The sequence below is a fragment of the Anabrus simplex genome, chromosome X (genome assembly GCF_040414725.1).
Source record: "Anabrus simplex isolate iqAnaSimp1 chromosome X, ASM4041472v1, whole genome shotgun sequence".
Taxonomy (NCBI): Eukaryota; Metazoa; Arthropoda; class Insecta; order Orthoptera; family Tettigoniidae; genus Anabrus; species Anabrus simplex.
Window position 1 is genome coordinate 192,316,653 of NC_090279.1, and position 18,307 is coordinate 192,334,959.

Sequence of the window (18,307 nt, forward strand, 5' to 3'; positions counted from 1 at the left end):
ATTTCTTTGAAAATTAATTGTCCGTCCTCCCACCCGAGGGGGCACATATGTCGACAGTAGAGACATCTGAAGGTTAAAGTTCCGAACTTCTTCCACTACACAGTTCAGAATTTACATCACAGATGGCCTTCTAAAATGCGCTCAGTTCAAATTCATGGAGGTGTACCTCCGGTACAATTATTTATTTATTTTTTTATTTATTTATTTATTTATTTATTTATTTATTTATTTATTTATTTATTTATTTATTTATTTATTTTCCTTAAATTGTGCATGTACAGTATAGGTGTGGTAGATGGAGAAAGGGCAAGCCCCACATACCCAGAAGTGCCTCCATCCCCACATCTAAGTGTACTGAATATTTACATAAATGTAGACAATTTTAAATTGACATATTTACACTCCAAACACTGTACTATTAGAATAATAATTATGTTGATTTATTCTGTACGTAATAGAGGAAGAAGACCCAGACTCACTCATACCCCTGTATACACACTCATTCACAACCACTCCCACACGCGCACGCATACATACTCACCCCCATTCAACTGTACCTGCACCCATCTTTCTTGGAATTCTAATTTATACAAGTTATGTTCATCATATATGGGTTTATATTTACATATGGACATTTATGGACATCTTTATTTATATTTGTCCAGATAGATCTAGTTGATAACATTTTAACGGAAGCTCTAATTCCTGGGTGTGTCATATTATGATAGTGTTGAAAAATGGTATATCTAAATGGCTGAGACTATATGGACGAATGTTTGCTGTGGACACGTCATACCAAAGTAGATTTCCTCCAGTTGTTGTATGTTGCTTGAAATTTAGTGAAGTACGAGGGCGGGATCGAAGGTTATGAAATTCCTCGTCATCCATTAGAGCTTGCGCCATTGCCTCATAATTAATTGGTACCAATTCCTCAATTCGTGACAGATGATCAGCTACTACGTTTTCTTTTCCAGTTACATGTTGAATATCGGTAGTAAGTTGTGAAATATATTGCAGTTATCGAAGCTGTAGTGGTGAAGCTTTCTCATTTTTTGCATAAAAGCAAAAATAAGCGGAGCATGGTCAGTGTAAATTGTGAATATTCTTCCTTTGAGGAGGTATTTGACGTATTTGGTGGTCATGTAGATACTGAGGAGGTTTCTGTCATACGGTGAGTATTTCTTCTGGGCAGGTGATAATTACTATGAGAAGAAACCAACGGGCTTCCAGACTTCATTTTGTTTTTGCTGATGGGCTGCGCCTGTTGCGAAGTTCGGTGCATCCACCAACAAGGCGAGTTCGAGGTCCCAGCTGGGAAAGGATAAAAGGGCTGCTTGGGCGAGATGTTCTTCGATTTTTTTCGAACTGCTCGATTGACTCCGCTGTCCACTCTATTCGTCTGTCATTTCTTCTTGAAACCTTTATATACTCATTTAGCAAAGCTTGATTCTGGACAGCATGCCTTACAATGACGACGATAGAAGTTTACGATGCCAAAAAAGGCTCGTAGTTCTCTTACTGTTTCAGGCTGTTTGTAGTTTGCGATGGTAGCAACTCTACCAGGATCTGGTTTGACACCACCTGCTGTAATTAAATGTCCTAAGAAAAACAAGTTCTTGTACACCAAATATGCATTTTCCTACATTAATTTTTAGGCCAAACTTGTCCAATTGTTTGAAAAGTGCAGTGAGATGCTCAACATGTTCTTCTGGAGATGCAGATGCAATTATTATATCATCGAAATACGCAAAACAGAAGTCGAATCCCTTCAGTACGTCGTTGATGAATCTCTGAAATGTACCAGTTGCATTGCGTAATCCGAAGCCATGAAATTAAATTCATAAAGGTCGAATGGAGTTATGATAGCTGTTTTTGGGTTTCTCTTCTTCCGCAAGTGGAATCTAGTAAGCCTGAAGACCATAGACAATATCTTATTGTTTTGAAGAATGTAGTGTACGTCATCAACTCTAGGAATGGGGTATCGGTCTGGAAGAGTCCTGTCGTTCATTCAGCGATAATCTACATTATCTGACCATTGTTTTATGACCAAGTATAATAGACTTTCCCACTGTGACTGCGATGGACGAATGATATTATCATTCAGCAGGTACTGAAATTCTGTTGTGACGATGTTCAATTTATGTGGGTCTAACCTTCGAGGTTTACTCTAAACTGGTGGACCGCTAGATGTTGTGATATAATGTCGAACGTCATGCTTAACCCCTTTCGGTGTAACAGAAGGTTTTGTTAATTCAGGGAATTAGAGCCTGCATGTTGCATGGAGTGTCCCCATCCCGAGGCGGTGCATCTCTTTTCAGGCACACCCCCAATGGAGGTGAGCTGCATGTACCATTTCAAGCACATACCAGCCCTCCTGCCATTCTTAAATTTCTGACAGTACCGGGAATCGCACCCGGGCTCCCGAGGACGGCAGCTAATAACCTTAACTGTTACGCTGCAGAGGCGGACGTTGAATGGAGCGGGAGTGAACTTATTGATTCGCTTACGCCAACAATGACTACATCTGCAGGAACATTCAGCTTAGTGTTGCTATCTATCAGTTGTTTGTTTTTCAGATCGAAAGCGAAGTAGAAAATCTGCTCCCAGTATGCCTTTTGGTACGTCGGCGACAATGAATGACCATTGAAAGCAACGCTTTAAGCCTAGGTTCACATTCAGTATATTTGAGCCTTAAGTGTGGATTACTAAACCATTAGCTGCATAAAATATGAAGTCTGATGTTTCATTTTTCGTACTCTGAACTGGTATAACTGAGACAACTGCACCTCTGTCTAGTGTTGGCTACTGAATGCATGATTCGAAGCAGTGTATCGATTCATTCAAGTGTCCGAGTGAATCGATTCACAGGAAAGGCGAGCTCACGGCACACGATTCAGCTTACTCCCAGCGGACAGTGCTGAGTGGCGCACTCACTGGACGTTGACGGGGAGCCGAGCTTCCGCTGCAGCGAGACAGTGTATCATGGCACATCGAAAGAATCGTGAACGAGCGCGGCTCAGTGAGACACATGATACACACGGCTCCTTATCGGCTCACTGGACACGCGGAGAGCCGAGCTTCCGCTGCAGCGAGGCATACAGTGAATCATGGCACATCGAAAGAATCGTGAACGAGCGAGGCTCAGTGAGACACATGATACACACGGCTCCTTATCGGCTCACTGGACACGCGGAGAGCCGAGCTTCCGCTGCAGCGAGACATACAGTGAGACATGCTAGACTGAAAGAATCGTATGCTATAATGGACTCTCGAGCTCAGCTCATTTGAAAATAATACCCATTTGCATTCACTGTCCTCTTCTTACAGGGAGGTTTAAATAATAGATGGATTTATTTGCAGTGTTAAAAAGGTAGTCACAACATAATTCTGAAGTAGCTAGTAAGTAGGTAGGCTATTAGGTTATACTATTTATTAGTTTAATGAATCTTAGTTGACATTTGACAGTTAAACTCGACTCTAGCCTGCCCTATGACTATGAGTCATGCTCATGAGTCATGACCACTCAAAAGTACCTGTTTTATATTGGGAAGAACGGCTCAGTATTCTCTCAGTTCATATGTCACATCGTTGCACAAGACTTCAATCATATGTGGACAGACGCAATAACAGTATGTTGAATCAGAAAACCAGCGGGCTACTGTACATCTCGGGTAGCCTATACAAAATATGACGATTTAAAAAAATCCTCAGCTGATAGAAAAATACTTTTTTAAGAAAATGACTGAGCGAGTTGTCGTGCGGTTAATATCGCGTGGCTATGCGCTTGCATTCGGGGGATGGTGGGTTCGAATCCCACCGTCGGCAGCCGTTAAGATGGTTTTTCCGCAGTTTCCCCATTTTCACACCAGGAAATGCTGGGACTGTACCTTAATTCAGGCCATGGCTGCTACCTTCCTAACCTTTCCCACCCTGCGTCGCCGGAAACTTTCGATGTATTAGAGTAACTAGCATTTTTTTTCTAAGAAAGGAGTTCATAGTATGAAGACCAGATGGCAGCTGCGAGCACTGAATGCTGTTGCTGCTGTCTTACCAGCACATACTACACAGATGCAGTAGGAGCGGTGACCAATGAGCCGTGAATCGGATCACTGTATCGATTCAGTAACGTGAACGGAATCAAATGAATCGATTCAGTAAAATCAATCGAATGTCCCATCACTACCTCTGTCAACTAGAAAATGTTGTCCTGAATTGTGATCTTTAAAATAAACAAACGATATTGACGGGCTGATATACCTTCTGTAGGGGCTGCCTGGCCGAGGCGGTAAAAGCGTGCTCGGTTCGTCCGGAAGGACGTGGGCTCGAATCCCTGTCAGGAAGTCGTAAAATTTAATAAACGAAATTTCCACTTCAGGAGGTGCATATGGCTGTGAGGTTCACTCAGCCTACACTAAAAATGAGTACCAGGTTAATTCCTGGGGGCAAAGGCGGCCGGGCGTAGAGCTAACCACTCTACCCCATCACGTGCCGAGGTTAACAATGGTGGAAGCCTTTACCTTCCACTCCTCCAAGGGCCTTCATGGCCTGTACGGAGACGACTTTGCTTTTTGATATACCTTCTGTGGCGGAACAGTAAGACGCTATTGTGTCCTCCTCATCTAGTTTTGCTGGCTTCTCCACTCGCAATGTGGAACATATTTTTCTGCTTTGCAGTTATTCCCAAAACGGAAGTGATTGTTACATCATTTGCTATTTTTACTACATTTAGGTCTGCCCTTACTTCTACTACGGGATCTATGCCTATTATGACTTCGGCTCCGTCTAATATGCATTTCTAATTCTTCGATTCTCAACAAGAGTTCTTAAACGGAAAGCGTGAAAGTTGATGGTAATGGTTGTGAAAGGTTAGTTTGCACCTCATCAACAGTTCGCATCTCGAACGTACGGTCAGCCATCTGGGCCATTTCGTCAGAAATAATGTTGTTTGGCAATTTATCGAGCCAGATTTTTTCAAAATCTTGTCAGAAAAGTTTGTTCCACCATAACCTTTCATTTTTTCTAAGCAACCGACTTGGTTTCATATCTCAAAGTTCGAGTTCGCTAACTAGATTTTTTATTTGCCGTTCTTCGCTTTCTTTAAATAAAGTTAACCGTCTATCCTTTGCAAGCGAATATTTATTAGTTTCTTCACTTGTCACTAGATCCCAAATAATCTCGAAAAATCTAGGCTCCAACTGGGCAAGAAGATGGTTCAGTTTTATTGTTTCGGCAGTTATTCCGGCAATAAGGAATTAAGCTTCGGCTTGACTAAATCATATCTCTGGATTCTCGACCCAAAAAAGGTGGTAATTTGACGCTTACCTTGTCCACTTCAAGTTCAGCTTCGGCTTTTGTCATATGAATTAATGATACTCGTTCTTCGTTCCCGTTACTCATTTTCACACGATCACGTCGTATGGTCGCCAGATGTTCACAACCACGATCACCGTTTTTACTGCGTTTCTTATATTTCATCAATCTACCAAGCAAGATATATCTACAACTCACTATTAACTTGCTACAACACTTCAATATATACAGGGTTTTTCACCTAACATGTTACACGGAAATAACTTCTAAACCATTAAAGATATCGGCATTCTGCTTTCATATTCAAAAATGGTACCCAGGGCCTTGTAAAATGACGTGCTACTAAGTCTTACGGGGTGATTAATAACCGAGATATTGATACTAACTCTATATTTTTAAATGGGACGGCACAAATTCATACAGCTGATTTAAAAGTTCATCTGCGTACAAGTTCAAATATGTAAGTATTTACAAAATCGGACAATTACTTTTTGAGATATAAGAACAGCAAGTCCTGTTTTGCATGCCGCATCAGACGGCGTGAAGTTGGGCAAGGACATATTGAGGCGCAAGCAGTTTCCTGGGAGTGAGTTAAGCCACAGAATGGATACCAGGCATGTAAGCACCTCGTACACATGTGATGGGTTTGCCAAGTGTGTATGACAGACGAACACATGACAGGACAGACGGGGTTGATGTGTTTAAAAGGAATTGAATAAGTACTTTGCCTTGAAAGGAACATAACGAAGGCTATAATTGTCACTGGTTTTAGTGTACAGTTCATACTACTCTATGAGTTGAGAAATAAACTTAACACAAAACACCGGTAGACCTCCTTCTAGAAAAGCAAATGTTCAGAGCTGATCATGGTGAGACGGCAGCAACACTGTAGTAGCGTGCATTCGGGAGAGCGTAGGTTCGAGTCCTGCCTCGCCCAAGCTGAAAGTGATTTTCATGGTGTCCCGTGTTCAACACCAGGAAAAAACCGTGTAGGTACCTTTGTGATAGTCCACGGCCGACTTCCTTTCCAAATCCTTCCCATTCCCATCCGTGAGAAAAAACGCTAAACTGAGCGCATGTCAAAACAAAACAATACAACTTTAATCTCCCTTCCCCGTTGTGTGTTCGCCAGTCATACAATAACGTTCCACACCCATTGTACGTTACGGTACATCACATTATGATTACAGCACATGCCTGGTATACGTTCTGTGGCTGGAATCAAGGCCAGGAAGCAGCTTGCGCCTCAATATGTCCATGCCCGACTCACGCCGTCTAATGCGGCAGCAAAACCGCGTATGATGTTCTTCTTTATATCTGAAAAAGTAATTGTCCGATTTTGAAAATACTTACACATTTCAACTTGTACGCAATTGATCTTTTAGGCCAGCTGAATGAATTTCTGCCGTCCGATTTAAAAATATGGAGTTAGTATCAATATTTCGGTTATTAATCACCCCATGAGACTAAGTAGCACGTTATTTTACAAGGGCCTGGGTACCATTTACGAATATGAAAACAGAATGCCCATATCTTTAATGGTTTAGAAGTTATTTCCGTGTAACATGTTAGGTGAATAACCCTGTATATATCAAAGAATACTTATTGTACAAAAATGATTTCAAACCTAAGAATTTACAGAGAGTTTATAATTCTTTATTTCCCACAGGCCCTTAGCTGAGTCCTCGCATTGCTTCCATTTACTGTGCCAGACTACTCACTTTCGTGTATCCTGCCCGCCCTCCCTTGGTCAACACTTGTTCTTTTTTCGACCCCGACGTTATTAGGTTTGTGAATCCTAACGAGTATTTCGTCTTCACATCCTTCGTGGCCCTTGTCTTTCTTTGGCTGGTAGGTTCATTTTTCGAAGTGTCGAACCTCTTCAGTTTTTTCTCTGGTTAGTGTCATCTAGAGGATAGTTGCACAGTTGCACTTCGTCTTAAAACAATAATCACTACCACCTCTACGGAAAGTAAGACAAGCAAAGAAAAACCATGACGACGATGGCCTTTCCTGAAAAGATTTCAAGGAACTTGGGAGAAAGACAAAATCCTTTGCTTGATGCATTGTTTTTATTAATAAAAGTTCTGTATACAATACAGCAATTATTTTTGACATGCAGGGCGTAACAACATTGGTTCTGTAACGAGAGTTGGAATCTGCGATAGCGCTGCGTTCGCTGGGACAAACGAATAGCGCCAGGCGTAATCGGCGTGTTGCCATAGTAACTGGGATAATTTTCCTGGATAGACTGCTATGTTTGCTTGCGTGTTCATTATACCCTGTCGTTCTGTTGAAGACATTCGTGACGGGAGTCTGAGGTCTGGATTTGGTCATTTTAGTTTACTGTTTTTCTTAATGAAGTGATAGCAAAAGAACATGGGATGTGTGAATTTGATACAAGGAATATTGTGGAAATAAGAGAAAATTATTCGCAACAGTACCCTTGAGTTTAGGGATTTATCGTTTAAATATCAGATTCCAACTTTCCTGGTTCATCCTGTAAAAATAATAGTAATATTAAGTAATATTAAGACACAGATAACATATTTTTTTATTGTGATGTTTTGTTACAAATGAAATGATTGATGATACTTTTCGCAATGTATGTGTACATCATTTTTTCTCCATGTTTGCTCTTCTTACGAAAACGCCGTGTTAGTCCCAAGTAGCGGCGGAAAGTTACGAAGTAGCTGTAAGAGTTGTTTCTTAAAAAAATCCTTTTAGCAATCTGATAATTCAGTATAAGTTATATAGGCGTTATATAGGCTTTCTCAGCGAAGTTGTCCACCTCAAATATATTCTCTTTCGTTAAAGATATAATATACATTCTGGTTTGAATATCTTAATTTGTATTAAGGGGCTTACAAAACACAGCACAATTCGTCTCCATTACTTACGCAGTTACCGAGAAACATGTAGCAATGAGAATATGCAAATTTCACCCTATAGAACAACTAAAAATCGAAATTATATGGGCTTTTGGGCGTATGCCATGTCAAGAAAACAAGGTGAAACTCTTTAAATTTCGCAGCGAATTTAGCTCCGCGTCTTCAGAAGAAAATCTCGATTGTTCCCGAGGAAGGCTTCTACAGTAATGAAGGTTTGAATTTAAGAATGCTTTACATTAGGGAATTGTAGTGGTTCGCTCGTTCGTCACCAGGGGGCTCGCAGTATGCTGGCACAGCGCTTTAAGCGGGAGCTGACGATAACAGGATACACGCAGTAGAATAGAGGAATGTAGGAAACTTTCTTCCTGAAATCTCTGATATTCACCTTGTATTCATCTCTGGTTGGCATTTTAATATTATTTCGCGTTCGTGTCTTCATCTTCATATAGTTGTCTCAATTCCCCAATCTTCTTTGATCATATCGGCTCCCTTCTCCGCAATCATGAATGTCGGCCCGTTCGTGTGAGCCGTCGGTATTTCGGGCATGATGGAAGCGTCGATGACTCGCAGGTTTTTAACTCCGTGCACCCTTAAGCGAGGATCCACCACGGCCGACTTGTCCGACATCGGCCCCATCTTGCAGGTACCACTCTGATGGTAGATGGTGAAGGTCAAGTGCCTCGTCGCGCACTCCCAGTATTGGTCAGACCCGAAAACGTGTTGTTTGCAACCGGGAATCGGAATGTCGTGCAACCTTGATGCGAATTTTTGAAACGCGTTCGTTCTACTCAGTTCTATTGACTTGTTGATGCCTTTGATTATTGTTTCTACATCTTCAGGATGAGATAAGTAGTTATGATAGATTAGGGGCTTATCTGCTGGATCTGCGCTTCTTAACATTATACGTCCTTTACTTTTAGGTCTCATCAACATCGGCAACACCATCCACGTGTGTTCGTTCTCTATTGGTTTGTATACAGCGTCGTAAAGTTCGTCTGTGATACCAAAAATTCTTCTTAATGACCTCTCTGACACGATGGAGCCGGACTGGAAGAGCAACTCCGTGTCTGGATAGCCGTCTGGGTTGTCTGGGTCCTTGAAATCGTAGAAGGCCAGGGCTTCGCAACCTGTTATGGACATGGGTCCCTGGTGGAACGCCAGGTAGTCGACGTAGTTCTCTGTCCGGGTTAAGATGCTGTCCATCCTCAGGGACACTGTGTCATTGATCACGAAGGTCAGTCCCCCCTTTGCGATGTGGTCCATCAAGTTGTAGCCCACTTTAAGGTTCTGTATCACTGGTATCTTCAGGTCGTCCAGATGCTTCTTGGGGCCTACCCCTGAGATCATCAGAAGCTGCGGAGAATTGACCGCACCAGCTGATAATATCACCTCGCGTTTTGCTCGCACTGTGTATAGCCTGCCGTTCTTTCTGAACTGCACACCGTACGCCGTCTTCGTCGTTGGATCTATCAGGACTTTAGTAACTCTGGCGCGCTTTTTCACGTGTAAATTCTTGCGGTCCTTTGCAGGATGTAGAAAAGCTCGAGAGCTGCTCCATCTGGTGCCGTTCTTCGTAGTGCTTTGTAGATAAGAGAAGCCTACCTGTGTAGGCCCGTTATAATCGGCCACTTTTTGTCCCATCTCCCTACCAGCTTCCATCCAAGCCTCCGCCAGCGGTGTACGGTACGGTGCGTAGCTGATAGTAAGGTATCCACCTGTTCTGTGGTACTTGTCATCCTGTGCTAATTCGGGCATTGTTATGTCTTCGGACTTCATGAAATATTTAAGCACTGTGTCCCACCCCCATCCAGTGTTGCCGAGCTTTTCCCACTTGTCGTAATCACGCCTGTTTCCTCTCGTGTAGACCATGTAATTGAGGACACTGCTGCCTCCCATTACTTTGCCCCTGGGGAAGTTACACTGCTTGTTTGCGAGCCCCAGGCAGGCTTTGTCCGAAGTTACGGTCTTGTACTTCCAGTCAGCTTCTGAGAGTTGGAGGAAGGTAGCAACGATCGGTATGTCCATGACGAAGTTTTCTTCCCTGCCTGCCTCCAACAACAACACCTCCCAGCCTGCTATCTCGGTAAGGCGGCTCGCCAGAACGCAGCCTGCCGTGCCGGCACCCACGATGATGAAGTCGTACTCGGGTAGATTGACGGGGTCGTCCCTCGGTTCCTTTATGGACTGCGTCATAACTTCCCGGTAAATGGAGAGGACAGACTGTATGATTGTTGGGTAGGCGGTATCTGCTACTCGTTGCGTGGCAACCACAGCCACTAGACACAAGGTCAGGAGGCTCTGCGGGCCCATTGTCAGAATACCTGGAACGAACATAGAATATTATGAGAATTAGCCCCAGTATCTTACAAATTGTTTATTGTAGGGCAGTGACTTCTGAAAGCGATTGGTTTTAAGATTTAAACATCGAAGTTCTGTTAAGAAGGGATACCTTTTTTTTATTTTTTTCTCCAGATCATAATTTCAACCTGATGATCTTAACGGAGAAAATAGGAAAACAAATAAAACCAAGCAAAAAACTAAAGAAATACAAGCAAAAAAGAAGCAAACATATCGAACAATACGCTGTAGAGATTCGAGTAATAACCAACGCGAGAAACAACGAAACAATGACCAACACGGCAAACAGTACAATATGAAGCTAACGGCATCTCCGAGCTCCTTCTAGGTGAGTGTTCGCACGTGGTGTGCAAGGACGACCTCCACTGGAACACATGCGGACACCGTCTCTCCTCCCTTCCAACTTCTATCCAGTAGGTGGGATGGCCTCTTTATTTTTCGCGGAGACGAGTGCAGATGCTTCCCCTACTATCTACGTCAGGAACGAATTTTAAAACTTCAATGGTTTTTTTCCCTATAGGGAGAAACTAGACGCCTCAGATAAGGTTTGTATAATTGTGGGATTAGTGTCATTATGTAGTAACGGGTGTGTACTTCCTGTTGTAAGTGTTAGAGACTGTATCCCTTCCAGCCAACCGGTGGTTTGTTTAAATTTCGGGATGTTTCCAGAAATCTTCTCAGTTAGCCTGCCGTTGTTCATTCTGTGAAGGTGACCATAAAATTATAGTCTTCATCTTTTAATCGTGTCTGTAATTTTCTCTATTTTGCGGTAGAGGTCTTCATTTTTTTCTCTTTATCCGATTATCTTTATTCTTTTGGGGTCCCGAAATTTTACCAAGCATTCACCTGTGTTTGTTTGTTTGTTTGTTTGTTTGTTTGTTTGTTTGTTTGTTTGTTTCTTTCTTTCTTTCTTTCTTTCTTTCTTTCTTTCTTTTCCATTTCTGCTTTTTACCTCGTTTTTTTTCGGCGTTAAACTTTCTGATCCATATAATACCTCTTGTTTAAATATTCTGTAGTGACCTATTTTTGGCTGGAACGATATGGATCGCTCGTTGTAACGGTGTTTTACCGGGCGAGTTGGCCCTGTGGTTAGGGGCGCGCAGCTGTGAGCTTGCATCTGGGAGCTAATGGGTTCGAACCCCACTGTCGCTACGGAGGCGGAAGTTGCATTGAGCGGGAGTGAACTTATTCGCTTACACCAACAGTGACTACATCTGCAGGAACATTCAGCTTAGTGTTGTTCTCTATCAGTCGTTTGTTTTTTCAGATCGATTAATAACCGAAAGTGAAGTGGGAAATCTGTCCCTCAATATGCCTTTTGGTACCATTGAAAGCAACGCTATAAGCGTAGGTTCACATTCAGTATATTTGAGCCATAGGTGTGGATTACTGAACCATTAGCTGCATAAAGCTTGAAGTCTGATGTTTCATTTTTCTTACTCTGAACTGGTGTAACTGAGATATCTGCACCTCTGTCATCTAGAAAACGTTGTCCTGAATTTAAAATAAACAAACGATATTGATGGCCTGATGTACCATTTGTGGTGAGACTGTTAGCCGCTATTGTGTCCGCCTCATTTAGTTTTCCTGGCTCCTCCCCGCTCACAAGGTGGAACGTATTTTTCTGCTTTGCAGTTATTCCCAAAGCGGAAGTGATTGTAACATCATTTGCTATTTGTACTACATTTAGGTCTGCCCTTACACCCACTACGGGATCTGTACCTATTGTGACTTCGGCTCCGTCTAATATGCATTTTTAATTCTTCGATTCTCAGCAAGAGTTCTTGAACGGAAAGCGTGAAAGTTGATGGTAATGGTTATGAAAGGTTAGTTTGCACCTCATCAACAGTTCGCATCTCGAACATACGGTCAGCCATCTGGGTCATTTCTTCTACATTTTCGTCAGAAATACTTCTAATGTTGTTTGGTATTTTATCGAGCCAGATTTTTTCAAAATCTTGTCAGAAACGTTTGTCCCACCATAGCCTGTCATTTTTCTAAGCAACCGACTTGATTTCATATCTCCAAGTTCGAGTTCGCTAACGAGCTTTTTTATTTGCCTTCTTCCTTTCCTTAAATAAAGTTAACCGTCTTTCCTTTGCAAGCGAATATTTATTAGTTTCTTCACTTGTCACTAGATCCCAAATAATCTCGACAAATCTAGGCTCCAACTGGACAAGGAAATAGTTCAATTTTATTGTTTCGGCAGATTTTCCGGCAACAAGAAATTAAGCTTCCGCTTGACTAAATCATATCTCTGGATTCTCGACCCAAAAAAGGAGGTAATTTGACGCTTACCTTGTCTACTTCAAGTTCAGCTTCGTGTTTTGTCATATCAATTAATGATACTCGTTCTTCGTTCCCGTTACTGATTTTCGCACGATCACGTTGTACGGTCGCCAGATGTTCACAACCACGATCACCGTTTTTACTGCGTTTCTTATATTTCATCAGTCTACCAAGCAAGATATATCTACAACTCACTATTAACTTACTACAACACTTCAATATATACAGGGTTTTTCACCTAACATGTTACACGGAAATAACTTCTAAATCATGGTACCCAGGGCCTTGTAAAATAACGTGCTACTTAGTCTTATGGGGTGATTAATAACCGAGATATTGATACTAACTCCATATTTTTAAATGGAAAGTCACAAATTCATACAGCTGATTTAAAAGTTCATCTGCGTACAAGTTCAAATATGTAAGTATTTACAAAATCGGACAATTACTTTTTGAGATATAAGTAAGAACAGCATGTGCTGTTTTGTATGCCGCATTAGACGGCGCGAAGTCGGGCAAGGACATATTGAGGCGCAAGCAGTTCCCTGGGAGTAAGTTCAGCCACAGAATGGGTACCAGGCTTGTAAGCACCTCGTACACATGCGATGGTTTTGCCAAGTGTGTATGACAGACGAACACATGCCAGGACAGAAAGGGTTGATGTGTTTAAAAGGAATAGAATAAGTACTTTGCCTTGAAAGGAACATAACGAAAGTTGTAATTGTCACAGGTTTTAGTGTACAGTTCATACTACTCTATGAGTTGAGAAATGAACTTATTACAAAACACCGGAAGACCTCCTTCTAGAAAAGCAAATGGTCAGAGCTGATCGTGGTGAGATGGCAGCAACACTAGTATTTATGTTTTATTTTACACGCAGAGCTCCAGCGCGACTGTAGTAGTGTGCATTCGGGAGAGCGTAGGTTCGAGTCCTGCCTCGCCCAAGCTCAAAGTGATTTTCATGGTGTCCCGTGTTCAACACCAGGCAAAAACCGGATAGGTACCTTTGTGATAGGCCACGGCCGACTTCCTTTCCAAATCTTTCCCATTCCCATCCGTGAGAAAAAACGCTAAACTGAGCGCAACCTATTACATGTCAAAAGAAAACAATACAACTCTTTAATTTCCCTTCCCCGTTGTGTGTTCGCCAGTCATACAATAACGTTGCACACCCAGGGTACGTTACGGTACATCACATTATGTTTACAGTACATGCCTGATATCCGTTCTGTGGCTGGAATCAAGGCCAGGAAGCAGCTTGCGCCTCAATATGTCCTTGCCCGACTTAACGCCGTCTGATGCGGCATGCAAAACCGCGCATGCTGTTCTTATTTGTATCTGAAAAAGTAATTGTCCGATTTTGAAAATACTTACACATTTGAACTTGCACGCAATTGATCTTTTAGGCCAGCTGAATGAATTTCTGCCGTCCGATTTAAAAATATGGAGTTAGTATCAATATTTCGGTTATTAATCACCCTATGAGACTAAGTAGCACGTTATTTTACAAGGGCCTGGGTACCATTTACGAATATGAAAACAGAATGTCCATATCTTTAATGGTTTAGAAGTTATTTCTGTGTAACGTGTTAGGTGAATAACCCTGTATATAACAAAGAATACTTATTGTACAAAAAATTATTTCAAACCTAAGTCTAAGAATTTACAGAGAGTTTATAATTCTGTATTTGCCACAGGCCCTTACATGAGTCCACGCATTGCTTCCATTTACTGTGCCAGACTACTCACTTTCGTGTATCCTGTCCGCCCTCCCTTGGTCAACACTTGTTCTTTTTTGACCCCGACGTTATTAGGTTTGGGAATCGTAACGAGTATTTCGTCTTCACATCCTTCGTGGCCCTTGTCTTTCTTTGGCTGGTAGCTTCATTTTTCGAAGTGTCTAACCTCTTCAGTTTTTTCTCTGGTTAGTGTCATCTAGAGGATAGTTGCACAGTTGCACTTCGTCTTAAAACAATAATCACCACCACCTCTCCGGAAAGTAAGACAAGCAAAGAAAGACCATGACGACCATGGCCTTTCCTTAAAAGATTTCAAGGAACTTGGGAGGAAGACAAAATCCTTTGCTTGATGCATTGTTTTTATTAATAAAAGCTCTGAATACAATACAGCAATAATTTTTGACATGCAGTGCATAACAACATTGGTTCTGTAACGAGAGTTGGAATCTGCGATAGCGCTGCGTTCGCTGAAACAATCGAATAGCGCCAGGCGTAATCGGCGTGTTGCCATAGTAACTGGGATAAGCTTCCTGGATAGACTGATGTGTTTGCTTGCGTGTTCATTATACCCTGTCGTTCTGTTGAAGACATTCGTGACGGGAGTCTGAGGTCTAGATTTGGTCATTTTAGTTTACTGTTTTTCTTAGTAAAGTGATAGCAAGAGAGCATGGGATGTGTTAATTTGATAGAAGGAATATTGCGGAAATAAGAGAAAATTATTCGCAACACTACCCTTGAGTTTAGGGATTTATCGTTTAAATATTAGATTCCAACTTTCCTGGTTCATCCTGTAAAAATCGTGATGTTTTGTTACAAATGAAATGATTGATAAGACTTTTCGCAATGTATATGTACAACATTTTTCTCCTTGTTTGCTCTTCTTACGAAAAAGCAGTGTTAGCCCATAGTAGCGGCGGGAAGTTACGAAGTAGCTGAGAAGAGTTGTTTCTTTAAAAAAATCCTTTTAGCAATCTCATAATTCAATGTAAGGTAATATAGGCGTTATATACGGTTTCTCAGCGAAGTTGTCCACCTCAAATATATTCTCTTTCGTTAAAGATATAATATACATTATGGTTTCAAAATTTTAATTTGTATTAAGGGGCTCACAAAACACAGCCCAATTCGTCTCCATTACTTACGCAGTTACCGAGAAACATGTAGCAATGAGAATATGCAAATTTCACCCTATAGAACAACTAAAAATCGGAATGATATGGGCTTTTGGGCGTATGCCATGTCAAGAAAACAAGTTGAAACTCTTTAAATTTCACAGCGAACTTAGCTCCGCGTCTTCAGAAGAAAATCTCGATTGTTCCCGAGGAAGGCTTCTACAGTAATGAAGGTTTGAATTTAAGAATGCTTTACATTAGGGAATTGTAGTGGTTCGCTCGTTCGTCACCAGGGGGCTCGCAGTATGCTGGCACAGCGCTTCAAGCGGGAGCTGACGATAACAGGATACACGCAGTAGAATAGAGGAATGTAGGAAACTTTCTTCCTGAGATCTCTGATATTCACCTTGTATTCATCTCTGGTTGGCATTTTTAAAAAATATTTCGCGTTCGTGTCTTCATCTTCATACAGTTGTCGTAATTCCCCAATCTTCTTTGATCATATCGGCTCCCTTCTCCGCAATCATGAATGTCGGTCCGTTCGTGTGAGCCGTCGGTATTTCGGGCATGATGGAAGCGTCGATGACTCGCAGGTTTTTAACTCCGTGCACCCTTAAGCGAGGATCCACCACGGCCGACTTGTCCGACCTCGGCCCCATCTTGCAGGTACCACTTTGATGGTACATGGTGAAAGTCAAGTGCCTCGTCGCGCACTCCCAGTATTGGTCAGACCCGAAAACGTGTTGTTTGCAACCGGGAATCGGAATGTCGTGCAACCTTGATGCGAAATTTTGAAACGCGTTCGTTCTACTCAGTTCTATTGACTTGTTGATGCCTTTGATTATTGTTTCTACATCTTCAGGATGAGATAAGTAGTTATGATAGATTAGGGGCTTATCTGCTGGATCTGCGCTTCTTAGCATTATACGTCCTTTACTTTTAGGTCTCATCAACATCGGCAACACCATCCACGTGTGTTCGTTCTCTATTGGTTTGTATACAGCGTCGTAAAGTTCGTCTGTGATACCAAAAATTCTTCTTAACGACCTCTCTGACACGATGGAGCCGGACTGGAAGAGCAATTCCATGTCCGGGTAGCCGTCTGGGTTGTCTGGGTCCTTGAAATCGTAGAAGGCCAGGGCTTCGCAACCTACTATGGACATGGGTCCCTGGTGAAACGCCAGGTATTCGACGTAGTTCTCTGTCCGCGTGAAGATGCTGTCCGTCCTCAGGGACACTGTGTCATTGATCACGAAGGTCAGGCCACCCTTTGCGATGTGGTCCATCAAGTTGTAGCCCACTTTGAGGTTCTGTATCACTGGTATCTTCAGGTCGTCCAGATGCTTCTTGGGGCCTATCCCTGAGATCATCAGAAGCTGCGGAGAATTGACCGCACCAGCTGATAATATCACCTCGCGTTTTGCTCGCACTGTGTATAGCCTGCCGTTCTTTCTGAACTGCACACCGTACGCCGTCTTCGTCGTTGGATCTATCAGGATTTTAGTAACTCTGGCGCGCTTTTTCACGTGTAAATTCTGGCGGTCCTTTGCAGGATGTAGAAAAGCTCGAGAGCTGCTCCATCTGGTGCCGTTCTTCGTAGTGCTTTGTAGATAAGAGAAGCCTACCTGTGTAGGCCCGTTATAATCGACCACGTTTTGTCCCATCTCCCTACCAGCTTCCATCCAAGCCTCCGCCAGCGGAGTACGTTACGGTGCGTAGCTGATCGTAAGGTATCCACCTGTTCTGTGGTACTTGTCATCCTGTGCTAATTCGGGCATTGTTATGTCTTCGGACTTCATAAAATATTTAAGCACTGTGTCCCACCCCCATCCAGTGTTGCCGAGCTTTTCCCACTTGTCGTAATCACGCCTGTTTCCTCTCGTGTAGACCATGTAATTGAGAACACTGCTGCCTCCCATTACTTTACCCCTGGGGAAGTTACACTGCTTGTTTACGAGCCCCAGGCAGGCTTTGTCTGAAGTTACGGTCTTGTACTTCCAGTCAGCTTCTGAGAGTTGGAGGAAGATGGCAACGATCGGTATGTCCATGACGAAGTTTTCTTCCCCGCCTGCCTCCAACAACAACACCTCCCAGCCTGCTATCTCGGTAAGGCGACTCGCCAGAACGCAGCCTGCCGTGCCGGCACCCACGATGATGAAGTCGTACTCGGGAAGAGTGACGGGGTCGTCCCTCGGTTCCTTTATGGACTGCGTCATACCTTCCCGGTAAATGGAGAGGACAGACTGTATGATTGTTGGGTAGGCGGTATCTGCTACTCGTTGCGTGGCAACCACCGCCGCTAGACACAAGGCCAGGAGGCTCTGCGGGCCCATTGTCAGAATACCTGTAACGAAGATAGAATATTATGAGAATTAGCCCCAGAGTCTTACAAATTGTGTATTGTAGGGTAGTGACTTCTGAAAGCGATTGGTTTTACGATTTTAACATCGAAGTTCTGTTAAGAAGGGATACCTGTTTTTTTTCTCCAGATCATATTTTCAACCTGGTGATCACAACGGAGAAAATAGGAAAACAAATAAAACCAAGCAAAAATCTAAAGAAATACGAGCAAAAAAGAAGCAAACATATCGAACAATACGCTGTAGAG

General features: G+C 42.5%; 2 protein-coding genes across 2 annotated transcripts; both read right to left on the reverse strand.

Moving 5' to 3' along the window:
- Nucleotides 1–7,363: 7,363 nt before the first annotated feature.
- LOC136885881 (glucose dehydrogenase [FAD, quinone]-like) lies at nucleotides 7,364–10,516 on the reverse strand. The gene has a single exon (XM_067158564.2). The coding sequence runs from the start codon at nucleotides 10,509–10,511 to the stop codon at nucleotides 8,643–8,645; it is 1,869 nt and encodes a 622-aa protein (XP_067014665.2). The 5' UTR covers nucleotides 10,512–10,516; the 3' UTR covers nucleotides 7,364–8,642.
- Nucleotides 10,517–15,383: 4,867 nt separating this feature from the next.
- On the reverse strand, nucleotides 15,384–18,037 carry LOC136886457 (glucose dehydrogenase [FAD, quinone]). The gene has a single exon (XM_067159241.2). It carries the CDS (start codon nucleotides 17,379–17,381, stop codon nucleotides 16,164–16,166), a length of 1,218 nt encoding a protein of 405 aa, XP_067015342.2. The 5' UTR covers nucleotides 17,382–18,037; the 3' UTR covers nucleotides 15,384–16,163.
- Nucleotides 18,038–18,307: the final 270 nt, after the last annotated feature.